The sequence below is a fragment of the Muntiacus reevesi genome, chromosome 2 (genome assembly GCF_963930625.1).
Source record: "Muntiacus reevesi chromosome 2, mMunRee1.1, whole genome shotgun sequence".
NCBI lineage: Eukaryota > Metazoa > Chordata > Mammalia > Artiodactyla > Cervidae > Muntiacus > Muntiacus reevesi.
This window is the reverse complement of record NC_089250.1, coordinates 17,693,163-17,716,456: the sequence shown is the minus strand read 5'-3', so window position 1 is coordinate 17,716,456 and position 23,294 is coordinate 17,693,163. Positions and strand designations below refer to the sequence as shown.

The 23,294-nt window shown below is 36.7% G+C and overlaps 2 protein-coding genes and 1 pseudogene across 2 annotated transcripts; all 3 read right to left on the bottom strand.

The window, feature by feature from the left end:
- Positions 1–5,029: 5,029 nt before the first annotated feature.
- On the bottom strand, positions 5,030–15,604 carry LOC136157111 (protein adenylyltransferase SelO-like). Its single transcript, XM_065919141.1, has 6 exons — positions 15,536–15,604; positions 11,454–11,500; positions 10,627–10,701; positions 6,497–6,626; positions 5,285–5,366; positions 5,030–5,038 (listed from the first exon to the last, which is right to left on the bottom strand). Exons 3-6 carry the CDS (start codon positions 10,646–10,648, stop codon positions 5,030–5,032), a joined length of 243 nt encoding a protein of 80 aa, XP_065775213.1. The 5' UTR covers positions 10,649–10,701; positions 11,454–11,500; positions 15,536–15,604.
- On the bottom strand, positions 7,884–9,041 carry LOC136158993 (unconventional myosin-Va pseudogene; annotated as a pseudogene).
- Positions 15,605–15,971: 367 nt separating the features above from the next.
- LOC136157110 (protein adenylyltransferase SelO-like) lies at positions 15,972–23,069 on the bottom strand. Its single transcript, XM_065919140.1, has 7 exons — positions 23,003–23,069; positions 20,058–20,176; positions 19,299–19,427; positions 17,604–17,677; positions 17,469–17,525; positions 17,266–17,364; positions 15,972–15,978 (listed from the first exon to the last, which is right to left on the bottom strand). The coding sequence occupies exons 1-7, from the start codon at positions 23,067–23,069 to the stop codon at positions 15,972–15,974; spliced, it is 552 nt and encodes a 183-aa protein (XP_065775212.1).
- Positions 23,070–23,294: the final 225 nt, after the last annotated feature.

Here is a 23,294-nt window from a genome sequence, read left to right as displayed (position 1 = left end):
CAATCTCATCCACTAACTTAGTGTGGAATATTTGCATCACCCTTATTTCATCCACATGGATCAGCCACGCTGATACCAACTTACTAGCTCTCCTCAAGAGTCCTCGGTAAGGCAGGAGAACTCCAGGAGTTGAGTCCTTCTGTCTTAACTTATTTGATCTGTTAGATCCCACAGTGCAAAAAGAACTAACTTCCATTTTTTTTCTTCCATTTCTTTTACCAAGCATGATGTCGCATGGTAAACTGAAAGCAGTATATAAAAGTGGTATTTTTTTTTTTAGCTCTATCATTTAGTGGATGTGTACTTTGGCCCAGGCACTGTAACAAGATAACTTACAAATATTATTGCACACGATCACAACATTCCTGCAAAATATGTCCCCTTTTCAAACAGCTGAGAACCTTGAAACTATATTATATAGCAAAAAAAATGGCAAGATGAGATTCATCTGTCAGATTCCAAAACTCATGTTCTTTGCACCATAAATGACATAATCTTCCTTGTCTCTCCACCATCTTTGAAGACCATATTATTTAAACATCAATTGGCAAATACATTGAAAGCATGGGTATCATACTCAAATTAAAAGTCACCTGCTGAAACTAGAAAGGCTTCTATTTGACACTTCAACTCCACTAAAATATATTCATCTAGAGTTACTGTAGTTAAAAACAAAACAACAAATTCAGTTCCTTCAAGTATTTACTTCCAGGTTTCAAAACCTATCACTTTTATATAGAAATCTTTAAAGACAAAAAAATCAAAAGGATTACTTACCTGTCATTCTTTTTCTTCTTTCAGAATCTGAATCATTGATGTTACTAAAAAAATGAACAAAACAAAGGACAGAATTAATCAGTCTCCCCAAATCATATCTTTTTTTCCAAAAGGGTGAATATTATTTCTTAAGACAAATATTGAAAAATTTTTTTTAATTACACTGAATCAGTATCTGAAAGGAAGACAGAAAATACTGTTTGATTAAACAATACATAAAATAATGCCTTATTTAGTTATTTGTGCTGTGCTGTGCTAAGTCGTTCAGTTATGTCCTAACTTTGCAACCCCATGGTCTGTAGCCTGCCAGGCTCCTCTGTCCATGGGATTCTCCAGGCAAGAATACTGGAGTGGGTTGCCATTCCTGTCTCCAGGGGATCTTCCCCACCCAGGGATTGAACCTAGGACTCCCGCATTGCCCACAAATTTTTTACTCTGTGAGCCACCAGGGAAGCCCATTTAGTTATTTGAGATAAGCCCAAAACTTTTATTTTTACCAATTAAATAATTCTGTCTTAAAAAATTTAAACTCCCTGGCACCCATTTTTATCTTAAGCACAGTTTTCTGAAAATAACTTGTTCTTTGTTACTCATGGACACCTTTATGAAAACCCTCAGCTGCCATTAAACTGTGAAAGGCTATTTGCTCCTGTGCATGCTGTGGTCTCCCTCTTCAACTCTTTCATGTCCTACCTACAATTTCATACTCTTTCATGTTTGTTGCTTCAGATTCATTGTGACGGGTATGAAGCAGAGTAACTTCTGACAGTTGTGTAAGATATGAGGACAGTTAACAGACACTGGAAGAAAGCCCAGGACATGCTGTCTTTCCAGAGCTTCAAGGCTTTGAGGGGGTGGGTCCTTGGGCTGTGTTATCAGAGTTGAGGTGAACAGAAGGGTACTCTCTGTGTGGGTGAGATGTTAGCACACACACCTCATCCAGAGCAGACTTCCCGGGAGTTAGAAGGAAATGTTGGAAAATGGAAAGGAAGTGAGGAATCTGATGGGTTGATGATGCTAAAGTAACACATTACATGCTCTTTCAAGAAGTGATTAGGTCACTTTACCTCTTCAGTCTCGAAAGGTACTGGGACACCCATGCAGGAAAGAGTTTGTGCTTTGAGATCATTTTCAGTGCCCAGAATTCCTAGAAGAAAATACAGTAATAGACTGCTTATTAATATTTGTTCAGTTTATTTTAACTGTATGTTCCTTAAATTGTATGTTCCAATATTAATAATTTATAACATCCAGATTTCTTTTAAGGTTCTCTATTTCAAGCAGAAGCAGTAAAAATGAATAATGTTTTCCTTTTCTTTATAAAACATTCAACTCTAATTCATGGAAATCCATGGAATAGAATGATTTAAGAGAAATAAAAAAATATACAAAGTTCTTATAAATAGACATTACATGTGAATACATATCAAAACCCTTCCTTTAAATAGGGAACTTTCTTAATTTATAATTTACTTTGAAAATCTAATTTGTAACTTTTATTTAGTTATCTACTAATTCATTATGTCAGCTATGTGCTAGGAACTGTTAGTTGAGAATGATATAAAAATTAATAGGACATAGCCTCTACTTTTTAAAAGGAAAATGTGTAAACAAATAATTCAGTGCCATTTGAGAAGTGTTATAGAAATATGCATAATGGTTAAAGAAACAGAAATAAGCAATTAGCTCTAGCTAAGTGTTACAGGGTTGAGAAAGTTTCAAATTCAGAAGACACAGAAATGAACTATTAAAATAAATAAAGGCATATGATCTCCTCTCCTAGATTTTCCCAATATTCAGTAATTTAAATATTAACACTTGTCAAGAACTTGTTCAGATCATGTTAACATTACTTTGTCTCAGTTTTCTACACATTAAATGATAATTAGTTCTGATAGGCAAATCATTACTAATTTTAAAATTATATCCAAGATGCTTAATAGTTAACATTTTGCTGAATAAGTAGACATTCTTTTCTTTAAATCACTCCTAAAAACATAATTTATGGCTATTTCACACCTGGGAGAACTATATATATATATATATATATATATATATATATATATATATATAATTTTATGTAGATATATACATGTATATATTTCTTTAGTTAACACAGAAAAGATCATAAGATATAATGAAGAAACTGAGATTTTTAAAAATATGGCTACGTTTTTATCTGAAATAATAAAAACAATGATCAATATAAAAGATTCACACCCTATAAGTAGATCTATATTTATAAAAATCTATAATAAGTAGGAGTCTTCTGGTTAGTTCAGTTCAGTTGCTCAGTTGTGTCCGACTCTTTGCAACCCCATGGACAGCAAGACACCAGGCTTCCCTGTCCATCACCAACTCCCGGAGTTTACTCAAACTCATGTCCATCATGTAGATGATGCCATCCAATCATCTCATCCTCTGTTGTCACCTTTTCCTCCTGCCTTCAATCTTTCCCAGTATCAGGGTCTTTTCCAATGAATCCGTTCTTCGCATCCAAGTATTGGAGTTTCAGCTTCCGCATCAGTCCTGCCAATGAATATTCAGGACTGATTTCCTTTAGGATGGACTGGTTGGATCTCCTTGCAGTCCAAGGGACTTTCAAGAGTCTTCTCGAACACCACAGTTCAAAAGCATCAATTCTTCAGTGCTCAGCTTTCTTTACAGTCCAACTCTCACATCCATACATGACTACTGGAAAAACCATAGTTTTGATTAGACAGACCTTTGTCGGCAAAGTAATCTCTGCTTTTAAATATGCTCTCTAGGTTGGTCATAACTTTTCTTCCAAGAGGTAAGCATCTTTTTATTTCATGGCTGCAGTCACCATCTGCAGTGATTTTGGAGCCCAAAAAAATAAAGTCTGTCACTGTCTCCATTGTTTCCCCATCTATTTGCCATGAAGTGATGGAACCAAATGCCATGATCTTAGTTTTCTGAATGTTGAGTTTTAAGTCAACTTTTTACTCTCGTCTTTCACTTTCATCAAGAGGCTCTTTAGTTCTTCTTTGCTTTCTGCCATAAGGGTGGTGTCATCTGCATATCTGAGGTTATTGATATTTCTCCCACCAATCTTGATTTCAGCTTGTGCTTCATCCAGTCCAGCATTTTGCAAGATGTACTCTGCATATAAGTTAAACAAGCAGGGTGACAATATACAGCCTTGTGTGTGTATATTGTACACTCCTTTCCCAATTTGGAACCATTCTGTTGTTCCATGTCCATTTCTACCTGTTGCTTCTTGACCTGCATACAGATTTCTCAGGAGGCAGGTCAGGTGGTCTGGTATTCTCATCTCTTGAAGAATTTTTCAGTTTATTGTGATCCACCCAGTCAAAGGCTTTGGCATAGTCAATAAAGCAAAAGTAGATGTTTTTTTGGAACTCTCTGGCTTTTGGATCTCTCAATGATCCAGCAGATGTTGGCAATCTGATCTCTGGTTCCTCTGCCTTTTCTAAACCTAGCTTGAACATCTGGAAGTTCATAGTTCACGTACTGTTGAAGTCTTGCTTGGAGAATTTTCAGTATTACTTCTGGTTAATATCCATATTATTCCATAAATGCAATAGATTAGTATTGAAATAAAAAGATGACACATATTCTTAAAACTAAATTAAGAACAGCCACTTTGGTAACAGTTCAGCAGTTTCTTTAAAAATTAAACATACATTTACTAAACAACCCAGCACTTCTACTCCTCATATCTACTCAAGAGAAATGAAAACATGTTCACACAAAAACTTGTACATGAATGTTCATAGCAGTATTTATTCACAATAGCCAGAAAATGGGAATGATCCAAATGTCCATCAACTAGTAACTGGATAAACAAAACATGGTCTATCCTTATAAGGGAGTTATAAAGTAATGAAGAGGAAATAATATTTTAAGATCTACTTAAGAGATCTTAAAAGTAATAAAGAGGAAAGAACCACTGATATAGGTTACAACATGGGTGAACCTAAAAAATATGCTAAGTGAAGAAGCCAGCACTAAAGACTACATATCATATGATTCCATTTATAGAGAACGTCTAGAAAGGGAAACCTTCAGAGACAGAAAGATTAGTAGTTGCTTGAGGACAGAAGCAGAAAAAAGGAATTCACTGCAAATGGGCACAAAGGGTCTTTTAGAGTGATGGAATTGCTCTAAAATCGAACTGTGGCACAGCTGCACAAATCTGCACATTATTTAAAAATCATTGAATTATACACTTAAAATGAGTGGAATTTTAGGGTATGTAAATTATGCCTTAACAAACCTGTTAAAGAAAAGTGAGTTAAGAAAAAAGACAAAAGGCATGAATAAATACCTGAGGAATGACTAGTTCCTGTAATTGGCTTTGAGTGATCTCACTGAGCTGCCGAAATGTCATTGTAAAGTCAGCTTCTGTCTTTTCCATGAGCTAATGAAAATAATTACATTTAGCAGCCTCAGTCATTCCAAGAATATAGTGTATTTGGTCAAATGTTAATCAGGAAATAAGATAAAATGATAACAAACTCACATGTAAGAGAAATGTAATTAAATCATCATCACCCTCAATTTTTCCAAGTAATCCCAATTTGACTTTGAACAGTTCTCTAAATCTAAAAGGAAAAACGCCAATTTAATTTGTTATTAAAATTCTTGCTATTTTAAGAATTGCCCTCAAACCAAGCAGGATGCTTTAATATGTGTTCAAACAAACAAAACTTGTATAATAAGGAACGGGACACTCCTTAAGAATCTGAGTGGCACTGTAGGGAGAAAAAAAGAGAGCATAGGTAAACCTTAATTTAATATTCACATTCTTGAATTACATTTTATGTGAACAAAGTGAACTTTCTTATATATTAAATAATGTTCGATTATGTGCTACTGATTCTATTTAGTGATTTAATTATATATCATATCTTAGAGAAAATTGTCCATATAAATTTACTGTCTCTAAGATTTGAAAACAGTACAGGTCAAATCATGTCACTCTTGAAATATCACTATATACAATTAGCTTAGAGGATGTCTCTCCATAATACCAAAAGAATTTGGCATATTTGACCCAAAACAATGCATGAGATACCTCACCCAGTACAATGATATTTTATTTGCCTGAATGGGATGGAGGGGAAAATAATGTGCAAATAGATGCTTAGTGAGGGAAAATATCTGAAAAACTTGTTCTCTTTTAACAATAGAGAAGGTGGCAGAGAAGGAAAGATAACTGTGGGGGGGTGGGAAATGCAGTAGTTTCCAAATCAAAGCGGGTAGGGTAGGGGGGAATGAGTGAGTTGCTCAAATCATTAAAAGGTAAGGAAAGTAGGGGGAAAGTTAAATCAAAGATAATGCTCAATGTAAAACAGAAGGAATAAAATATGTCAATTATTATAATCAATGTGAATAGCCTATATATGTCTGTTAAATAAGAAGTCTGACTACTTAGAAATTCAGAAAAACAGTAACAACCTATGGATCAAATAAGAAATAAACTGATTTCATAACACCTAAAAAACAATAAATAGGAGAACACTTAATCCTTATAACTATGGAAAAAGGCCAACACTGTACCCTCTCCCCCCAAAAATATATATATAAACATATATGTAGTTTGGAAGTCTTCATTATTAAATATTAAAGATTGTTTTTAAAATGTTTCTTGGTTTTCAAAAAGTGATCACTATACAGATAAATTTTCACACTGATTTAATTAATTTAATTAGTAGATTTTAGGTTTACTCACAGCTGCTTTTGCCTAGGATTCAATAATGGGTTTAGCACTTGTAACAACTTGTTTAAATTAAACATCCCAATATTGGCCTGATTTCCTATTTTATATCTTCTTCCATCATCAGATGTGTTTGGTACAAAATCTGTTTAGAACAAAAATACAACCGTTTTACAATGATGACAATTATAATAGTTCTTTCTTCATTTTTAAGTTTACATTTAAACTTAATGAATTTATATTTATTAGATAAAAACATTTCTGACATTTAAACATTTAACTCAAGAGTAATGTAAATATTTAATACCCATGCTCATGAAAATCTTTTAAAATATGAATATTTGCCTAATAGAGGCACACATTTCTAACCTATGAGAATTTCCAGGTTATCACGTGTACTTCACTCACCAACTCAACAGCATGTTCCCTCACCCTGATCCTATAACAGATCAGTAAGGGGCGAGGTTAAATTACTTGACCAAGGGCACAGATTAAGGATCCACCAGAAGTCAGAGCTCAGACTCATGTCTGTCTGACAACGAAGGCCCTTCTTCCCTACATGGCATCTTCTCTTAATAAGTAATTCTTTGGCTTTCTGGTTTTTTTGCCACTCCTAGGGGCTTGCAGGATCTTAGTTCCCAGGCCAGGGATTGAACCTGTGCCCTTGGCAGTGAAAGCTCGGAGTCCTAATCTCTGGACCACCCATGGATGGGAATTTCCATCTTTGAGGACTCAATATTGCATCCCTGTGGCACCTGGAAGATTGAGTAGCACATAATACAACTGTTTAATCAATGAACCCAATTCTTTCTACTACCTCAGCATTGTGTTAGCCATAATGGTTTATCTAAAATAAACCAGTGATAATTTTTTTTTTTTTTTTTTTTTTTTTTTTACAGTTTAAACAAATGAATTGGATTTTAATTCTCAGTGTGTAGTCATCTCTACATGGGGAAGAATATGTAAATCATAGTGAAGACACCATATCTCTCCAGTCATCTAATTTTTTTTCCCAGTAATCACTGCTAACAATTTCTTCAGTAACTTTTAAACCATATTCCACAGGACAAATAAACTTATCAATTCTGTTATGTGTGTCATGGGTCAAACAAGCTCTTCACTGCAGACTCACCAATCCAACTTTCACATCTAATATTTCCCACGTCTATTTATACAGCTCACACATATACCCAAGTTCTCTCCTCCCCCATCCCTTCCACACACACAAACAATCACTGTGAACCACGGATCTGAATCCACGTTTCTTCACTGACAGCTCAAAATTCTACTCTAGACAGTGTATCCCTCCAATAATTATCTCTCTGATAATTATTAATGTTAGTTAATAGAGAGACTTCAAACACATTGGTTCCATAAAGCATCAATAAAACTAAAACACAAATCAACTGTCATCACAGGAAGCTTGCTCTGAACTCACAGGGATTGTGCAGCTGTCTGAATCTCGAGACATAAACACAACATTGCCTAAGTGAAGGATGCCAGCAAGTATTCGGAAAATTCCCATCTGATAAGATTCACTAATTCCTAGCAAAGTGCAGGCCTGCCTGGTATGCGCCATCTCCTTGGCATCATCTACTCCTTCAATCATAGGACTGCCACCTTGATTCGTGTAATGAAAGTTATTTGCATCTCCTAATCGTAGCACTTTAAATTCAGGTAAGTTTGCTGAGGCACAAAGTTGATAGAAGATATGATAGTTTCTCTCCTCTTCTGCCTGGAACACCACTCTGGATTTTTCTAAAAGGTAAGTTCTCATATTGGCACCGATGATTCGATATCTCTTATCAAAACCAATCTCAATGTACTTCCCAAAACGGCTACTATTATCATTCCTGGTTGTTTTAGCATTTCCAATTGACTCCATGATGGGGTTGGAAGCCAGCACCTTTTCCTCAACATTGGCTTCACTGGCAGAACCACTGACTGTTGCAAAGTATCTCATGGCATACTTAGCTGAGACTGTTTTTCCTGCCCCAGACTCTCCACTTACAATGATGGACTGATTTCGTTCATCTCTGGCCATTTGCTTGTAAGCTTCTTCAGCTACTGCAAAGATATGTGGATCCATATCACCCATGTTCTGACCACTATATGCATTAATAATATCTTCTCCATAAATAGGCAGCTGTTCATAAGGATTTATAGCTACTAGGACTATACCACAATATGTATAAATAAGTTTGGAATCAATAAAGCGAACTCTGAGATTATGGAGTACAGCAGGCTCGTGAAGATAACTGAGGGCTGTGAGGTCATTTTCACCCACAAGTATGTCAGGGTTTCTTAAATGAGGCAGTTCCTTGGTCTTTGGATCCAGACGATATTCCAAATCCTTTCCATCCTCAAGGTGAAGCAGGAGAACTTTATCTCCTGGCTTATAATCTTTGAGCAGCTCTGCTGACTTCCAAACTTCCTCAGGATCAGGTATCCAAACCCTGGCAAACTTTGTGTAGAGCTCGGACGCGGCCATGGCGGGCCCCTCGGCGCCGACGCCCCCCGCCTGTGCGGAGGCCGCACCTCGCCTGGGCGGCCGCCCGCGCGGACTCAATTTTTTTTTTTAGTGAAATAAAGAATATACATGTAAATCATACATACCTGGATTATAGGCCTCCATAAAACCAAATGGATCATAGTCCATTGTAATGGATAACAAACTGAAGTTATCAGTATTACAAACACCTAATTACAACAAAATGCCAAAAGCATGATAATAAAATAATAAAGCATTTTTAACTGTATAAAACTATACAGAATAGGAAAGGTCATGAAGATGCATTTGTTTTAGAAATGAAAAAAATTAGTTTATCAACAGAAAGTTTTAACTGGTGAAGTCAAGTAGCTTAATATATATTAAAACTGTATTTTAAAATTAAATTTAGCCTTTTGTTGTATACTTCCCCTCCCCAAAGATTTCAAATACTACAGAGACAAAAGCCCCAAGAAATAAAAGTTCCTTTCATTTGTCCTGAATTTCTAGCATTATTTCAAAATATATGTAGTTTGGAATGGAACTGAGACTACTAAAGAAGTAACATTAATTTTCAAAGGTTGTGAGAGTGGGGGAAAGGTAAAATATCCATATTGGTACATATCCATATACCCCATAACTAACAGTCCTTAGCTGCAGACCACCAGCAGTGTGGGGAGGGAGTGTGACCTCCTAGGGGAGGGGGTTGTGGCAGAGTGTGGGGAAGGAGGGAGGCTGGGCGTGCATACACCAGCTTAATGTAGGAGAGTTGGACGTGGTGGCAGCAGTGCCCAGGGGAGACAGTTTCACCCTTTTTCACAGCAGGATGACTCTGCTTGTCAAAGTGTTCAGTATATATATATATATATATATAGACTCTCTAATCCAGTCATTCCACTTTTAGGAGTTTATCCTCAGAAACTCACCTTCAAATACAGCTGTATGGTGGTCACTGCAGCACAGTTCATAAAAGCAAAAACTCCCTGCTCACCACCCCAACCCATCCCAAGTGAGACACAGTGAGTATGTAATTAAGGCAGAGTTCAAGAGGTTTTGCAGCGTGAGAACCCTCTTTGGTATTTAGTCAGAGATCTTAGTATATATATGATTTGCTTTTCAGTATTCTCAGTTCAGGCAGATATTCCTTCCAGTGTAACCCTACACAGTGAATGGCTTCCAACACACACAAGCCAGCCCTATTTTTGTAGATGTATGAATACCATCCAAAGAATTGAGATGAAATCGTTACTAATGATCCTGGAAGATCAAGAATATCTTGGAAGACAGAACTCACAGGCACTTCTGTATATTTTAAATTCTTTACCATAAGCAGATAGTGCTTTTATGATTAAAGTTTTTTTAAAAAGGTTTTTAAAAGACCTAATATATACTCACAAGGTTAACAAGTTTTACAGGTAACAACACCCTCATCAAATCAAGGATGCTTATTCTATTTTGTGTATCTGTTCCATTCAAAATCATTTTAAACATGAGAGAATTGTTTCTCTTTTGCTAAAAACAAATTCATATATTATAAATGTTATCCCTGCTCACTGGTGGGAATATTTTAAAATAGACACAAAAAAGAAGTCTTCTGGCTTCAACAGATTGATTCTACTTTCTTATCAGAAGACTGAAACATCAGTAGATAACTTACCGTGAGCAAAATCAACAGACATCCTCAAGGCAATGAGCTGTGCCGTCTCAAACACCACAATAGAAAAAAAAAATCCTAAAATAAAATTAAGAAGATTTTCAGATTTCTCAGTAGTGTAATATGCTTTTAGGATCTTTCTGTTTCCAACATGAAAAGATCCTCTCAAAAGTGGGCCAAAAGATGATTAAAGGGATGGAAATTAGTACATGTAAGAAAACAACAGAAGAACATAGAATTATTGACCCAGAAATAACATATAAAAGACTCAGGTACAGTATTATGATCAGATTTTCTCCATGTACAGTAAGAAAAGGAAAAACATTAGAATTAAGCATAAAGGAGTTAAATGTAAACAAAATGAGTTATTAAACTTTGAAATGAGTCACCAAGAAAAATAATGGAATTTCTTTCTTTGGGGCTGTTACAAGAAAGAAAAAGTTTATGCAGATCAAAAAATTTCCATAAGAATAGAAAATCACATTTGCTTACGATGTACTTATTTTTTTTTTACAACCACTACTGTAGAAATATCTATATATCAAATGTGTGAGAAAAGAATATATGTGACCAAGTTACAAAACACAACATACGTAGTCAGGATGTAGTCACATCTGTTCTCTTTTTCTAGACACCTTTCAAACAGAACAACTTCCTTATCCATGTCTTGTTTGCGAGATGGTTCATCATCTTTTCCTTTCAGAACATGTTCAAAGTGCTCTACGTTTCCCTTTTTAACTTTAGTTTTTTAAGCACTAGGTTGTAACCACTGATGGTGGCCAGCCAATAGAGAAAACAGAGTATTGCCCTTTGTTTTAAAAAAAACTTACCATCTACTAAGGGGAAGTACTCCTGTATGATGAAGTCTAATAACAACCTAGAGATAAAGGGGAGATAGCCATCAGTGTTCCTCAGAATACGATATCGAATATCAATCATCTCAGTCCACTCCTGACATTCATGAATTCATTAGAATGCATGCTTATCATTTTAAAAAATAAAATAAGATTTTACGCCCAGCCACAGAGAAATATTTCTTCAATACCAATCACAACTGGCAATATGTTTCTAAGATCATATTAGATGCCATCTTATTATAATGCAACTCAGATTGGTTCAACGAACATCTACAGAGAACCTCCAAGTGCTAGGAAAAAGAATGACAAAACCCAAAACCAGACATTGAAGAGCATAGAGTCTATTGGGGAGAAAAATGTCTAAAGAAATAATGACCTCAATGTCTAATACATGCAATCACAGAAATATATAAAAAGGACAAAGATAACAGAGCAAGGAACAATTATCTATGTGTAGAAGGTCGTGTAAGGTTTCACAAATAAGGTTTCAAAGAAATTGGTCAATGTTTGAAGTTTAAATATTGAAGTTGTGTATCATGTTCCATTCCCTACTTTAAGTGACTACTCTGGTTAGTCGACTACTGGTGTTTCTTGCATTGGATGAGAGAGAATCCTGAAAAAAAGCTAGGGATTGCAGATATGATTTGGGAATTATTTAAACCCATTCAGAACAATAGGAATGGATTAGAATTTATTTAGAGTGGATTAGAGACCTGTTTCAGGCACTTGGGAAATAAAAAGGAATACATACATGGTTGTGGTAGCCAACATAGGCATTTTCAGGATAAACAGGTCACTAATATACATCAAATGTCAGAGAGAGAAGTGAAATATAATTGAAGGATGACCACCAGATGGAACAATTTCAGTGATCTGGTAAATCTGAGTGCAATGACCACCCCCCAGAAAAATGAGAAGTTAGAAGCAGCGCCCTTTGAGAGGAGACCCCTCTCTCAATAAGCTCGGATGACCCTTAGTTCAGTGTTGCTGTTGTTCAGTCGCCAAGTCGAGTCTGACTCTTTGAGACCCCATGGACTGAGGTATGCCCTGTCCTTCACTGTCTCTTGGTATTTGCTCAAATTCATGTCTACCAAGTCAGTGCTGCTATCTAACCATCTCCTCCTCTACTGTCCCCCTCTTTTGCCTTCAATCTTTCCCAGCATCAGGTTCTTTTCCAATGAGTCAGTTCTTTGCATCAGATGGTCAGAGTATTGGAGCTTCAGCTTCAGCATCAGTCCTTCCAATGAATATTCAGGACTGATTTCCTTTAGGATGGACTGGTTTGATCTTCTTGCTGTCCAAGGGGCTGTCAAGAGTCTTCTCCAGCACCACTGAGTCCAGTAAACACTTGCTAAAGAGACTTGGGAGAAAAGTCATGACAATGGTGATGACTTCTCTGCTCTTCTCTCTCTCCATACTCTTCGTGGACCAGGAATTTGGATTTACTAAGCTGATAACTTCTCTGATAGCTCAGTTGGTAAAGAATCCGCCTGCAATGCAGGAGACCTGGGTTCGATCCTTGGATTGGGAAGATCCCCTGAAGAAGGGAAAGGCTACCCACTCCAGTATTCTGGTCTGGAGAATTCCATGGACTCTATAAGTCCATGGGGTTGCAAAGAGTTGGACACAACTGAGTGACTTTCTCTTCACTTTCACTTTCAAGCTGATAACTACAGTGAGGATCCATGATCCAAATGATTCTAGTTTGTCCAAGAGAATTTTCTTATATTATTTCTAAGTGGCTTTTTAACAAATGTAAACAGAATTCCTCTTAAAGGAGGAAACGTTTTTGTTTGAAGAAACATCTTGCTAAGTCAGCTTTGAGGAAGACAGAATTTTGTGAGGGCTGATTCCGTAGGCCCCAAGACATCGGAGTTTGGTGGAAGCTACACTGCGTGACAGAAGGGGAAGAGCTTTTGATCTTTTGAGGGAGTTGTTCCTCTGTCTCACCTGAAGAAATCTTCAGTAAGATTTGTTCATAAATGCTTTGTGCAGTTTCAGTCTGTCGTTTGTTTGCTTTTACCCTGTTGAAGGGACTGGGTCAACCCAGTATGAAACAGGCATCACACATGTCAAAACTGGAGTCCGGGAAAGAAGACACATGAGCCAGAGCACGCATCCTGGGAACTCCAAATGTTGGAGGAGAGCTCTGGAACCTCGTGAGGCTGAAGAATTCAGGAGTTTGAGTTGCTTCCACCCAGTGTCTGGGTGGCACAGAGGCCCTCAGTTCCAGCTGGGTTTCATACTAGATAAAAACACTCCTTGAGAAGAGGGTCTATTGTTGGGAGCCATTATGGGAGGTCCCGCCCGTGACAAGGTCATGAAGAAAATACTGGGCAGGCAAGGCCATCCGGGATCCCATCCATGACGAGGTCATGAGGAAAATACCTGACAGGCAAGGTTGTCTAGGATAAGGGACCCTCCAGGTTGGCCTCGGCCTCTACCCCACCCTGTATCCTCCCCCTTTTCTGCTGTTGTTCTTGTTTGCCCTGCTGCGGATTCTTGTGTTGCCTGCCGAGAGCTCTCCTGCTCCTCTTTCACTGAATGAGGACCAACTTAAAATCCTAGTTAATAAATCTCCTGGACGTTGGTACCCTATGAAGGGGGCAGGGATGAAGGAAATGCTTCAATTCAAACCCTTTTGCTGGCATTCTGGCTTGTTTGATAAATGTGTGCTCTCATTGCACAAAATGCTCATAATTGTTCTAAACATCCTAAGCACAGTACGCTAACAAAAGAAACTATTAAGCATAGGCCCCTTCGCGGGGTGAGAAAAGCTCCACAAATATTATAGCCATAAATGTGCCTAATAGAAAATAGTTTAGATAGAGATTAGCTGGTGACTTCTTGCAGGTAATTAACTTTTAGACTAAGAGCCTGTTTTATGCCATATCTGTTGTTTTTGCAATCCTTTGCATTTCTGTTCTGTAAAAATGTAATCCTATCTAGTTCCCATGGAGATGACACCTAATAGAAAGAAAATAGATTAACCACAGAAAAGACAGGGTTGGCTACTGAAGTTGCTTAAAGTTGCACCAGGTGCAAGCCATAAATTGTCAACAGGCCTGAAAGCCAAAAGATATTATACATAGAGATTAACCATTAAAAAGGCCCAAATAGGCACAGAGCCCTTTGGGGGGCGAGGAAGCCCTATTAGAAAATACAAAAAATATTGTTTTAAAAGTGGCTATTAGATCAACGTTTGACTGATGTTAATGTGCTGAGGTTGTGCAGTGGGAACTATTGCTAATATAGTTAAAGATATAGTAAAATAAGAGTTTAGCCCTAGTGTAAAAAGAAGATAATTGTTAATTTTAACCAGGAGTGCTAAACAGGGGCTGCCTCACCAGAGCCGCAGAGTCTTTGTGTGTTAAACTTTTTAGATAAATTTAGCTGAGAATTTCTGCAAAAAGACTGACTTTTATGTTAACAGGATTGTATTTCTATTATGTTGCGACTTGCTATACCATGCAACTGCCAATTTTCTGTTTTCTGCTAACCTCAAGGCTAGAAGATAACGTACAAAAAAATCTATGGGAAAAGACTCTCATAAACAAAAAATACACAAAGCACACCTGGTTTCGTGAAGGACAAGCTGATGTAATGTTAAACTAAGTCTGTATGCTTATCTGCCCCTTAGAAATGTACCAACTTAGGGTATAAAGGCGATGTTGAAAAATAAAGCAACTGCCAGACTCTGCCGCATATCCTGGTCTCTCTCTCTCTCTCTCTCTTTCCCTAGCAGACCTGGCCCCATCAAGGCCGGTCCTACGTGTCTCTCTCTCGCTGACACCGGTGATCCTGAGGGTTCCCCTGGATCCTGCTGGGGCTGGACCCCGGCAGTCTACTGGGTCTAAACACATCTTTTTCAACCTCCTAGAAACCCACACGATGGTAGACACACAGCATATCTAATAGATGTTAAAAATATCTATTAATTGAAATTTGAGGTCTTACTTACAAGAAAACCAAAAATATTTTAACTTCACAGCACATAAACAAGTGTTTCTTCCCACTGTCTTCTACCATGAAAAAAAAAACACTGGTTTTCTAACCTTAGTAAATCCAGTTCACCATAATGAGTCAAAATTTCTAACGGTCCAATTCCAAACCAGGACTTTGCAACACACACACACTACTGCACCTGGAAAAGAAACACTTATTTTAGCATCAACTATTTTAAACTGTGCAAAAACAGCATAACATGCTCTTCTTAAAAATGAAATTACTTTAATAAAAAAGAATAGAGTGACTGAATTTATCAGAAAAATAATTAATTTACATCCTACAAAGGGCCAAGGCTTTCATCTCTTTCTTTACCTAGTAAAGCATGTAAGGCTGGCGGCCATTCTCAATAGCTCTGCTTTATAAGTAGTTAAATATTATTGGTTTTCAGGTCTTCTCCCTCGCCAGAGATTTAGAGACAGGTTTCCTTTGCTCTTTCTCTTTTTACTACTCTAGGGCACTTTCTGATGTTTTACTTCTGGCCTACTAACAGCTGAGGGGAAAGGTAACCAAACTTACTGGACGTAAACAGGAAGTAAGAGCAATTAGGATCTGAGGAAAGGTCTTGGGGTGGGGGTGGGGCAGTGTTGGGGGGGGTTGGGGGGTGGTCTCCTGGGAAGGAAGTGTATGAATGTTGGTGCACTGGTTTTATGACGTTTGGGGATGTTTTGCATTGGTTGTCCATGAATTTCCCATGTTCACTTCCCAGATGCTTTGCTATTTCAAAAGGATGGCTTAGTGATATAAGCATATGAGAAAGGATATTCTACTATCATATCATAATGCTGAACTTACATCATGAAGATCCACAGGTCACATTTCTGATCTTTTGGTTTTTAGTATTTTAAAGTCTTTACTGAATTTGTTACAATATTGCTTTTCATATTTTGGCTTTTTGGCTACAAGCCATGTGGGATCCTAGCTCCCTAGGGGTTGAACCTGCACCCCTTGCACTGGAAAGCGAAGTTTTAACCACTAAATCATCAGAGAAGTCCCCACAGGCCATGTTTTAGACTGCTGAGATGCCCAATATCTGTTATTCCCAAAGAAGTTAGTCTGATTTTATGTAAGCACTCTAAGAACTGTCATTACCTTGTTCTTTTGCAAGGTTTCCACTGTAGAATTGATCTCTCCATACCACAACATCACTCACAACCAGACCGAAAGGTAAGAGAACCATCCAAGTTGTACTTTTAACTGCTAGCAGGCTATCAAGAAGTTATAAGCTATACCTAGTTATGTATGGATGTGAGAGATGGACCATAAAGAAAGCTGAGCACTGAAGAATTGATGCCTTTGAACTGTGATGTTGGAGAAGACTCTTGAGAGTCCCTTGAACTGCAAGGAGATCCAACCAGTCCATCCTAAAGGAGATCAGTCCTGAATATTCATTGGCAGGACTGATGCTGAAGCTGAAGCTCCAATACTTTTGCCACCTGATGTGAAGAACTGACTCATTGGAAAAGACCCTGATGCTGGGAAAGGTTGAAGGCAGAAGGAGATGGGGACAACACAGGATGAGATGGTTGGATAGCATCAGCAACTCAATGGACATGAGTTTGAGCAAGCTCTGGGAGTTGGTGGTGAACAGGGAAGCCTGGCGTGCTGCAGTCCATGGGGTTGCAAAGAGTTGGACACGACTGAGCATCGGAACTGAACTGAAAACTGTAGGAAATAATGAGAAGTCACGCTCTTGTGGGTGTATCTGCTCACTTCACTGATGTGTTTCTGAAGGTAATGGGGTGCAGTCCTAAAAGCTAGCTTACAGGAAAGGAATTACCTTGCAGCTCTGCTGGTGGGAGTTCTGAGATAATGCAGAGCCTCACTACACAGAAATTCCCTTACAGAGGAACGAAGGACGACTCTGCCATTGCCATTTCTATGGGTAAAACGATAAAAAAGATTTTCAGTTACAATTCAGATAACATTAATTCTTACTTAGATGACTAAAATTAAAAAAAAAAAAAAAAACCCAAAATGTACCGGGAGTATGGGGTCTTTCCTGAGCCTTTTAACTGGAGCTCCCATTTTTCATCTTGCCTTAGGGGAAAAAAAAAACAACTAAATATTAGAAGATTTGTGTTAATATTTAGCAGAAAAGGTACTCTACAAGAAAACATGTAGTCCCTGTTCATGTAAATTCCAATAAGATGGACTCTTCCATCCCCAAACTGATCTGCCCATATCCCAAACTAAAAGGGAAAAGAGAAAATTATTCATGTTTATTAAACTTTAAAGTGTTTACTGTAATCTTATATTCAAAATTTCTTTGTCAAATGATACTGGAACAGTGTATTTTTAAGATTATAATGATCAACAACCTGAATAAAGGTGAAAATAAAATTCAATCCATAAGTTAAATTCATTTAAAAAATATAAATTAAAAAATATATATATATAAATTTAAGACATATAATTAATTTCTTCATCAATTTATAGCTGGGCTCAAGCTTGTTTGGGGTAGAATACTGACAACTGATCTATTTAATTCTAGAACATGAACTAGGAACAACTGTCAGTAGAAAATTTACCTGTACTATACATATACAATATAAAACCAGGAACATACATTACCTGGAAAAAACTGCTTTTGAATGGACACGATTAACTGTTTCCAGATTTTTGCATTCAGATTTGTTTGTGGTTGTTCAACTCCCGGCTATGCCACTTACTAGTTGTGGAAATTTGTTTGTTACTTAATCTCAGTGAGACTGACTTTTCACTTACATAAAATGGGAAAACCCTTGCCAGATTGTTGTAAGAATGAATGTTAATACATTAAAAATGTCTTGCACCATGTCCAACACACCCAAGTGCTCAAAAGATGGTAATTATTATTATTGTTAATGGTTACTTGCTAAGTTAAAGAGCACCCTATTTTCTTAAATTAATCAAACTCACAAGAAAGTCACAGCAATTTCAACAATTGGTTCTGATTTCTTTTATTTTTTTTTAGATCAGTCAGATTCCACACCTTGAACTTGCTTCAACATCTTGCTTTACTTCTAGAAGGCAACATTAGATATAAAGCAACATGTTTGCTTTATTTCTAATTGCTTTCTCATGTACAACATCCCCAATTAATCCCAATTTAATTTCTACCAGTTTCTATTAAAAGCAGTTCTAAAACTTTGCTCTACAGCTATTCTGGCAAAATTATATTTGTTCTTCTGAGGCTTTTATATTGATGCATCAGGCAACCTGACTTTGCTTAAATCTCTTGCCAAAAACTCCACAGAATGATTTTTTTTAGCAGTAATTCACAGAGCTATTATATTGTGCTGCCTGAGTTTCCTGAGTTCCATCAGAGAAACTTAAAAAATCACATCAGCTAATGCATATAAACATTTCATGACACATTCTTCTAGAAACATCTTGGTGAAGTTTCAATATACTAATATTAGAGAAATTAATGCAAGGAGAAGGAAATGGCAACCCATTCCAGTATTCTTGTTGGGGGAATCCCATGGATGGAGAAGCCTGGTGGGCTATAGTTCATGGGGTTGGAGAGAGTCGGACACGACTGAAGTGACTTAGCATGCATGCACTTCTGTAATGGGATAACATTTCCACCAGCTGCTTATATTTGCATAAGGAAGTGATACTGGGGCTATTTTTAAAAATTAATTAATTTATTTGGCTGTGCCAGGTCTTAGGCACTCGGGATATTCAATGTGTTGTGGCATGCGGAATCTTTTAGTTGTGGCATGTGGGATCTAGTTCCCTGAGAAGGCTTCAAACCCGGGTCCCTTGCATTGGGAGTGCTGAGTCTTAGCCAGTGGACCACCAGGAGAGTCCTGGTACTATTTTTACCTGGTGGTCGCCATATCTGTGAGCCAATGGAGTGGATCCAAATACTATCTTTCTACCACTTACAAGCTGGATAAAATCATCTGTTTCTGAGACAGATAAATCAAGGTCCAAAATATATTCCAGCACTTCCTGAGGCAGGGAAAAAAACAAAAAACAAAAAACTTCTTACAAACTTAATCCTTTGATAGTTTTTGAGAAAATAAACTTTATGGAAGAAGGAAAATTAAAAGAATAAACTTCTTACAAAATTACATTAATATCTTACCAGAAGAGACGTACCATACTTTCTAAGATTATTTATGCTACTTGGGAAAATTAGTTCTATTAGATAGTTCTAAAATTTTTGTGGATTTCTTATTATGCATGGTAAAATAATGTTCTTCCTAGCACATATTCTTTCAAGGAAGTAGAAAAAAGTAAATGTCCTATTTTTTTTAATCTCAAATTCATTTATATCTTGAGAGAACAATTTAGAATTTGTTATTAGAGCCCCTTTCTAAGAATTTAACTCATTTACCTCTTTTTTTTTCCCACAAAAGTGTATTTTCCTTGTAAGATAATTTTAAAATGAAACTGAGTTCTAGTCCCGGGAATAAGTATAAAAAAGTGATTTCTAAGAATGACATTCTCCAAGTTATAAAGTTTAAACACAAATCATTTATCAATAGACTAACAAGTTAACTCCAAAAAAAGTTACTAATTTTTTAGACAAAATTATAGTGAGTTAAGTATTTGTGTTGTGAAAAAGTAAAGCCTAACCTTTGAAACTGCTACAAGACGTACTCTTGATTGGAAAGGAGTGGAGAAGGCAATTGAAAAAACACAGTTTTTCACTTTATGCACATTATTTTCTTTAACAGGATCAGTTGGCAACACAGCTGATTAAAAAAAAAAAGACCTTCTTAATGTTCTCATTTGTTGCATATACAGCATTAATAATCCTTAGAAAGGCTACAGTTCTTCAAGAAAATCGACTGAAACTACTGTTTTGTTCACACTTTGCTATTTAAAGCTATCCTATTATTTTCAACCATTTTCTGATTCCAATCTCATGAGAAACTTCAAAACATTTGATACATGCCTGTTCACAATGCTAGAAATTTAAAAATTGCCTCTAAAGAGATATGTTTCATAAGGTACACTAAAGTACATATTTTAAAAGTTGTAGAGGAAAAAGGAGAACTTTGAACATGTTTACTTTTAAGTATAATTCTTAAAACCTTAATGTTTTCCTAATCTAAAGCAATTAAAACAAAAATATGAAAGAGACCAGGTGTATTACTAAAAGATATAAGAAACACAAAAATCTATGTTTCTGGATAAAGATATTATCAAGTTGTCACTGTCACCAAATTATTTACCAAACATAATGGAAATACAATCAAAATCCTAGTAGAATTTCTTTTTTGAAGAAACAAAGTGTAAATATAGGAAAATAAACTTTTTTTTAAAATAAGAGAGAGAGGAGCTTATCATTTTCAAACTTATAAAAATATTGCTATCCCCAAAATAGATGCAAAAATCAACGGGACTCCAAAAGCACAGAAAAAGTAATGTAAGAGTTCCCTGTATAATGAAAATGATTATTTTGAATCTGTGGAGAAAGGTGGCATCAGGTTGATTTGCTAAACTGTTTGGAATACCTCCTATTTATTCCACCTAAGCCTAGGTGAACTAAATACCAGTTATAATAGAAACAAGAGAATTCTTATATCTCCTCCATGGGAATAAAAAACAGGCAAATGTGGGTCAGATTTAGGTCTTCATAGTTTTCCCTAAGTACATGGTGAATAAGGCAGCATCGTGGGGAATTATCCACCAAGAAAACCTCTGATTAGTAGTAGATGATCCAAAAGCTTGTTCCTGCTAGGAGAGCCACTATGTGGAAATAGACTAAATTATATAATAAAGGCATTTTCTTTTATGGTGCTATACAATTTCAGTAGCGCATGACAAGTATATGATATTCAACTGATGGTTATGATTTCGTACTGATGGGCTCATACTTTGGCAAGGTAGTTCAGCTAATACCTGTGATCATTGACCACGGAATAAAAAAGATTGTTTCACAGGCACCCAGTCCTCACCCTTGTTACAGTTAGCCAACTCATCAGTCAGAGACCAAGACCCCAGCAAAAATTCCAAATATACGTTAATCCTTTTCAGAGAAATTGGTAATAGAAGTAAGGGTATCGTTCCAATTCTTCAGAATTCAGTGGGGCCTTGGAATATGAAATGCACAAAAATTGCTAACCTTTCAGTGCAACTATGTTTGAACTGCTTCTCTCAGTAAATGTTCTTATCACAGTTATATCGATAATTTTATCAGCTATCAAATAACCTCAAAATGAGGTATTTCTATGCAGTACTATGAAACAAGACATGGTTAATACATATATAACATTTTATATATAATCCTTCCTTGGCTGTAAAACCTAGTCCTACCTAGTGTTATGAACAGTATCTTCATGATGGAAATGTAGCCAATTCTGCAATATCAAAATAACTTTGAAAATATTTTTAGCAATACACTTATTCCAGTTTTATCAGTGTTGCTAGTTGTTTCTTTTGTTTAAATGCAGTGAAAAAGACTGCACAAAAGGAATCTCTTCTTTGGCAGTTAATTGCTCAGCATAGACAGTGTGTTAACTTCCTAGACTCATGCTTGACTTAGTTGGGTCAGAAGAATTACTTTGTATTCTCTGGTGTCCAATTGGTGGGTCATTGTTCATCAGAAGTTTATTTATAATGTTGGAGGCCTTGACTAATTTCAGCTGCTTTCCCTACTTAGCCTTGCCATTACTACATCTTTGTAAGAGCCAGGTTGTTGCTTTAATCTGGCAAACAATGTCTCAATGAAAGTGGCTTAACAGAATCATACAGAGCCCTGTTTTATCAACTATGTGAGCTTGGGCAAGACACTTAAGATGCCTATCTAGAAAAAAGGGCAAAGGATACTGTTTGAAGTCACAGGATTGTTGCAAGTTCAAAGGTTTACTGCAATTCTATTTTGGCAAATTCTACCTGTTGATTATTTCTTAATATGTAAACCTAGATCAAGATAAGCCACCAGGTGCATAGTAACAACCTTAATCTAAAGCACCTGACACATTTTTTACATAATTTTCAATATTGGAGTGGGGGAACACCTCAATAAAATGGACATTAAAAAACTGTATTATATTCTTTTATTCAGTTGAAAAACACTTTGAAGATAAATCTAAAAATACTGTGCTCAGCTTTTTGGGTACTTATGTTTTTTTAAGTGCAAAATGCATGGGTGAGAAGAACAAGAAAAAAATATCAAGAGAATCACAGTTGTCTGCTTGCTAGTCTGTTTTCTCATAGGAGAGTTGTTTTTTGTTTTTGTTTTTGAGGAGGACACAGCAAGTTTCTATTTCTGTATCCCTGATGCTTACACTGTCTCTGATCAACTTTGTGCGTTTATGTGCTTGTGTTGATTGATTATATCACAACTTCAGTTATAAAGGCTCAGACAGTAAAGAACCTGCCTATGCGGGAGACCTGGGTTCAATCCCTGGGTGGGGAAGATCCTCAGGAGAAGAGAATGGCTCCCACTCCAGTATTCTTGTCTGGAGAATTCCATGGACAGAAGAACCTGGAGGTCCACAGTCCAAAGACGCCCTGTCAGTACCATGACAAGAATAGATGTGGACATATGATTAAGGAAAGGGCTTTCTAACCCTTCTCGGGTATTAGTCTTGTCCATTCTCCAGTATCCCCTGGGCTGGTTACAAGTAGCTTCAACATTATCAAATAGGAAACAACTCCACACAGCTCAGTACACGCACGCGCGGGACTCACACATCCAGAAGTGAGCAAGACCGCCAAACTAGACCACGATATATCTATGAGGTTTTCAGAGGAGAGAGTCCAGAAGTCGAGAGACGAAGTTAATCTAGCTCCTCTTTCACAATAGCCCTGCTCGGGGTTTGACCTGTTCCTGAAAGATGCGAAAGGTTGGCATTTCCTTGC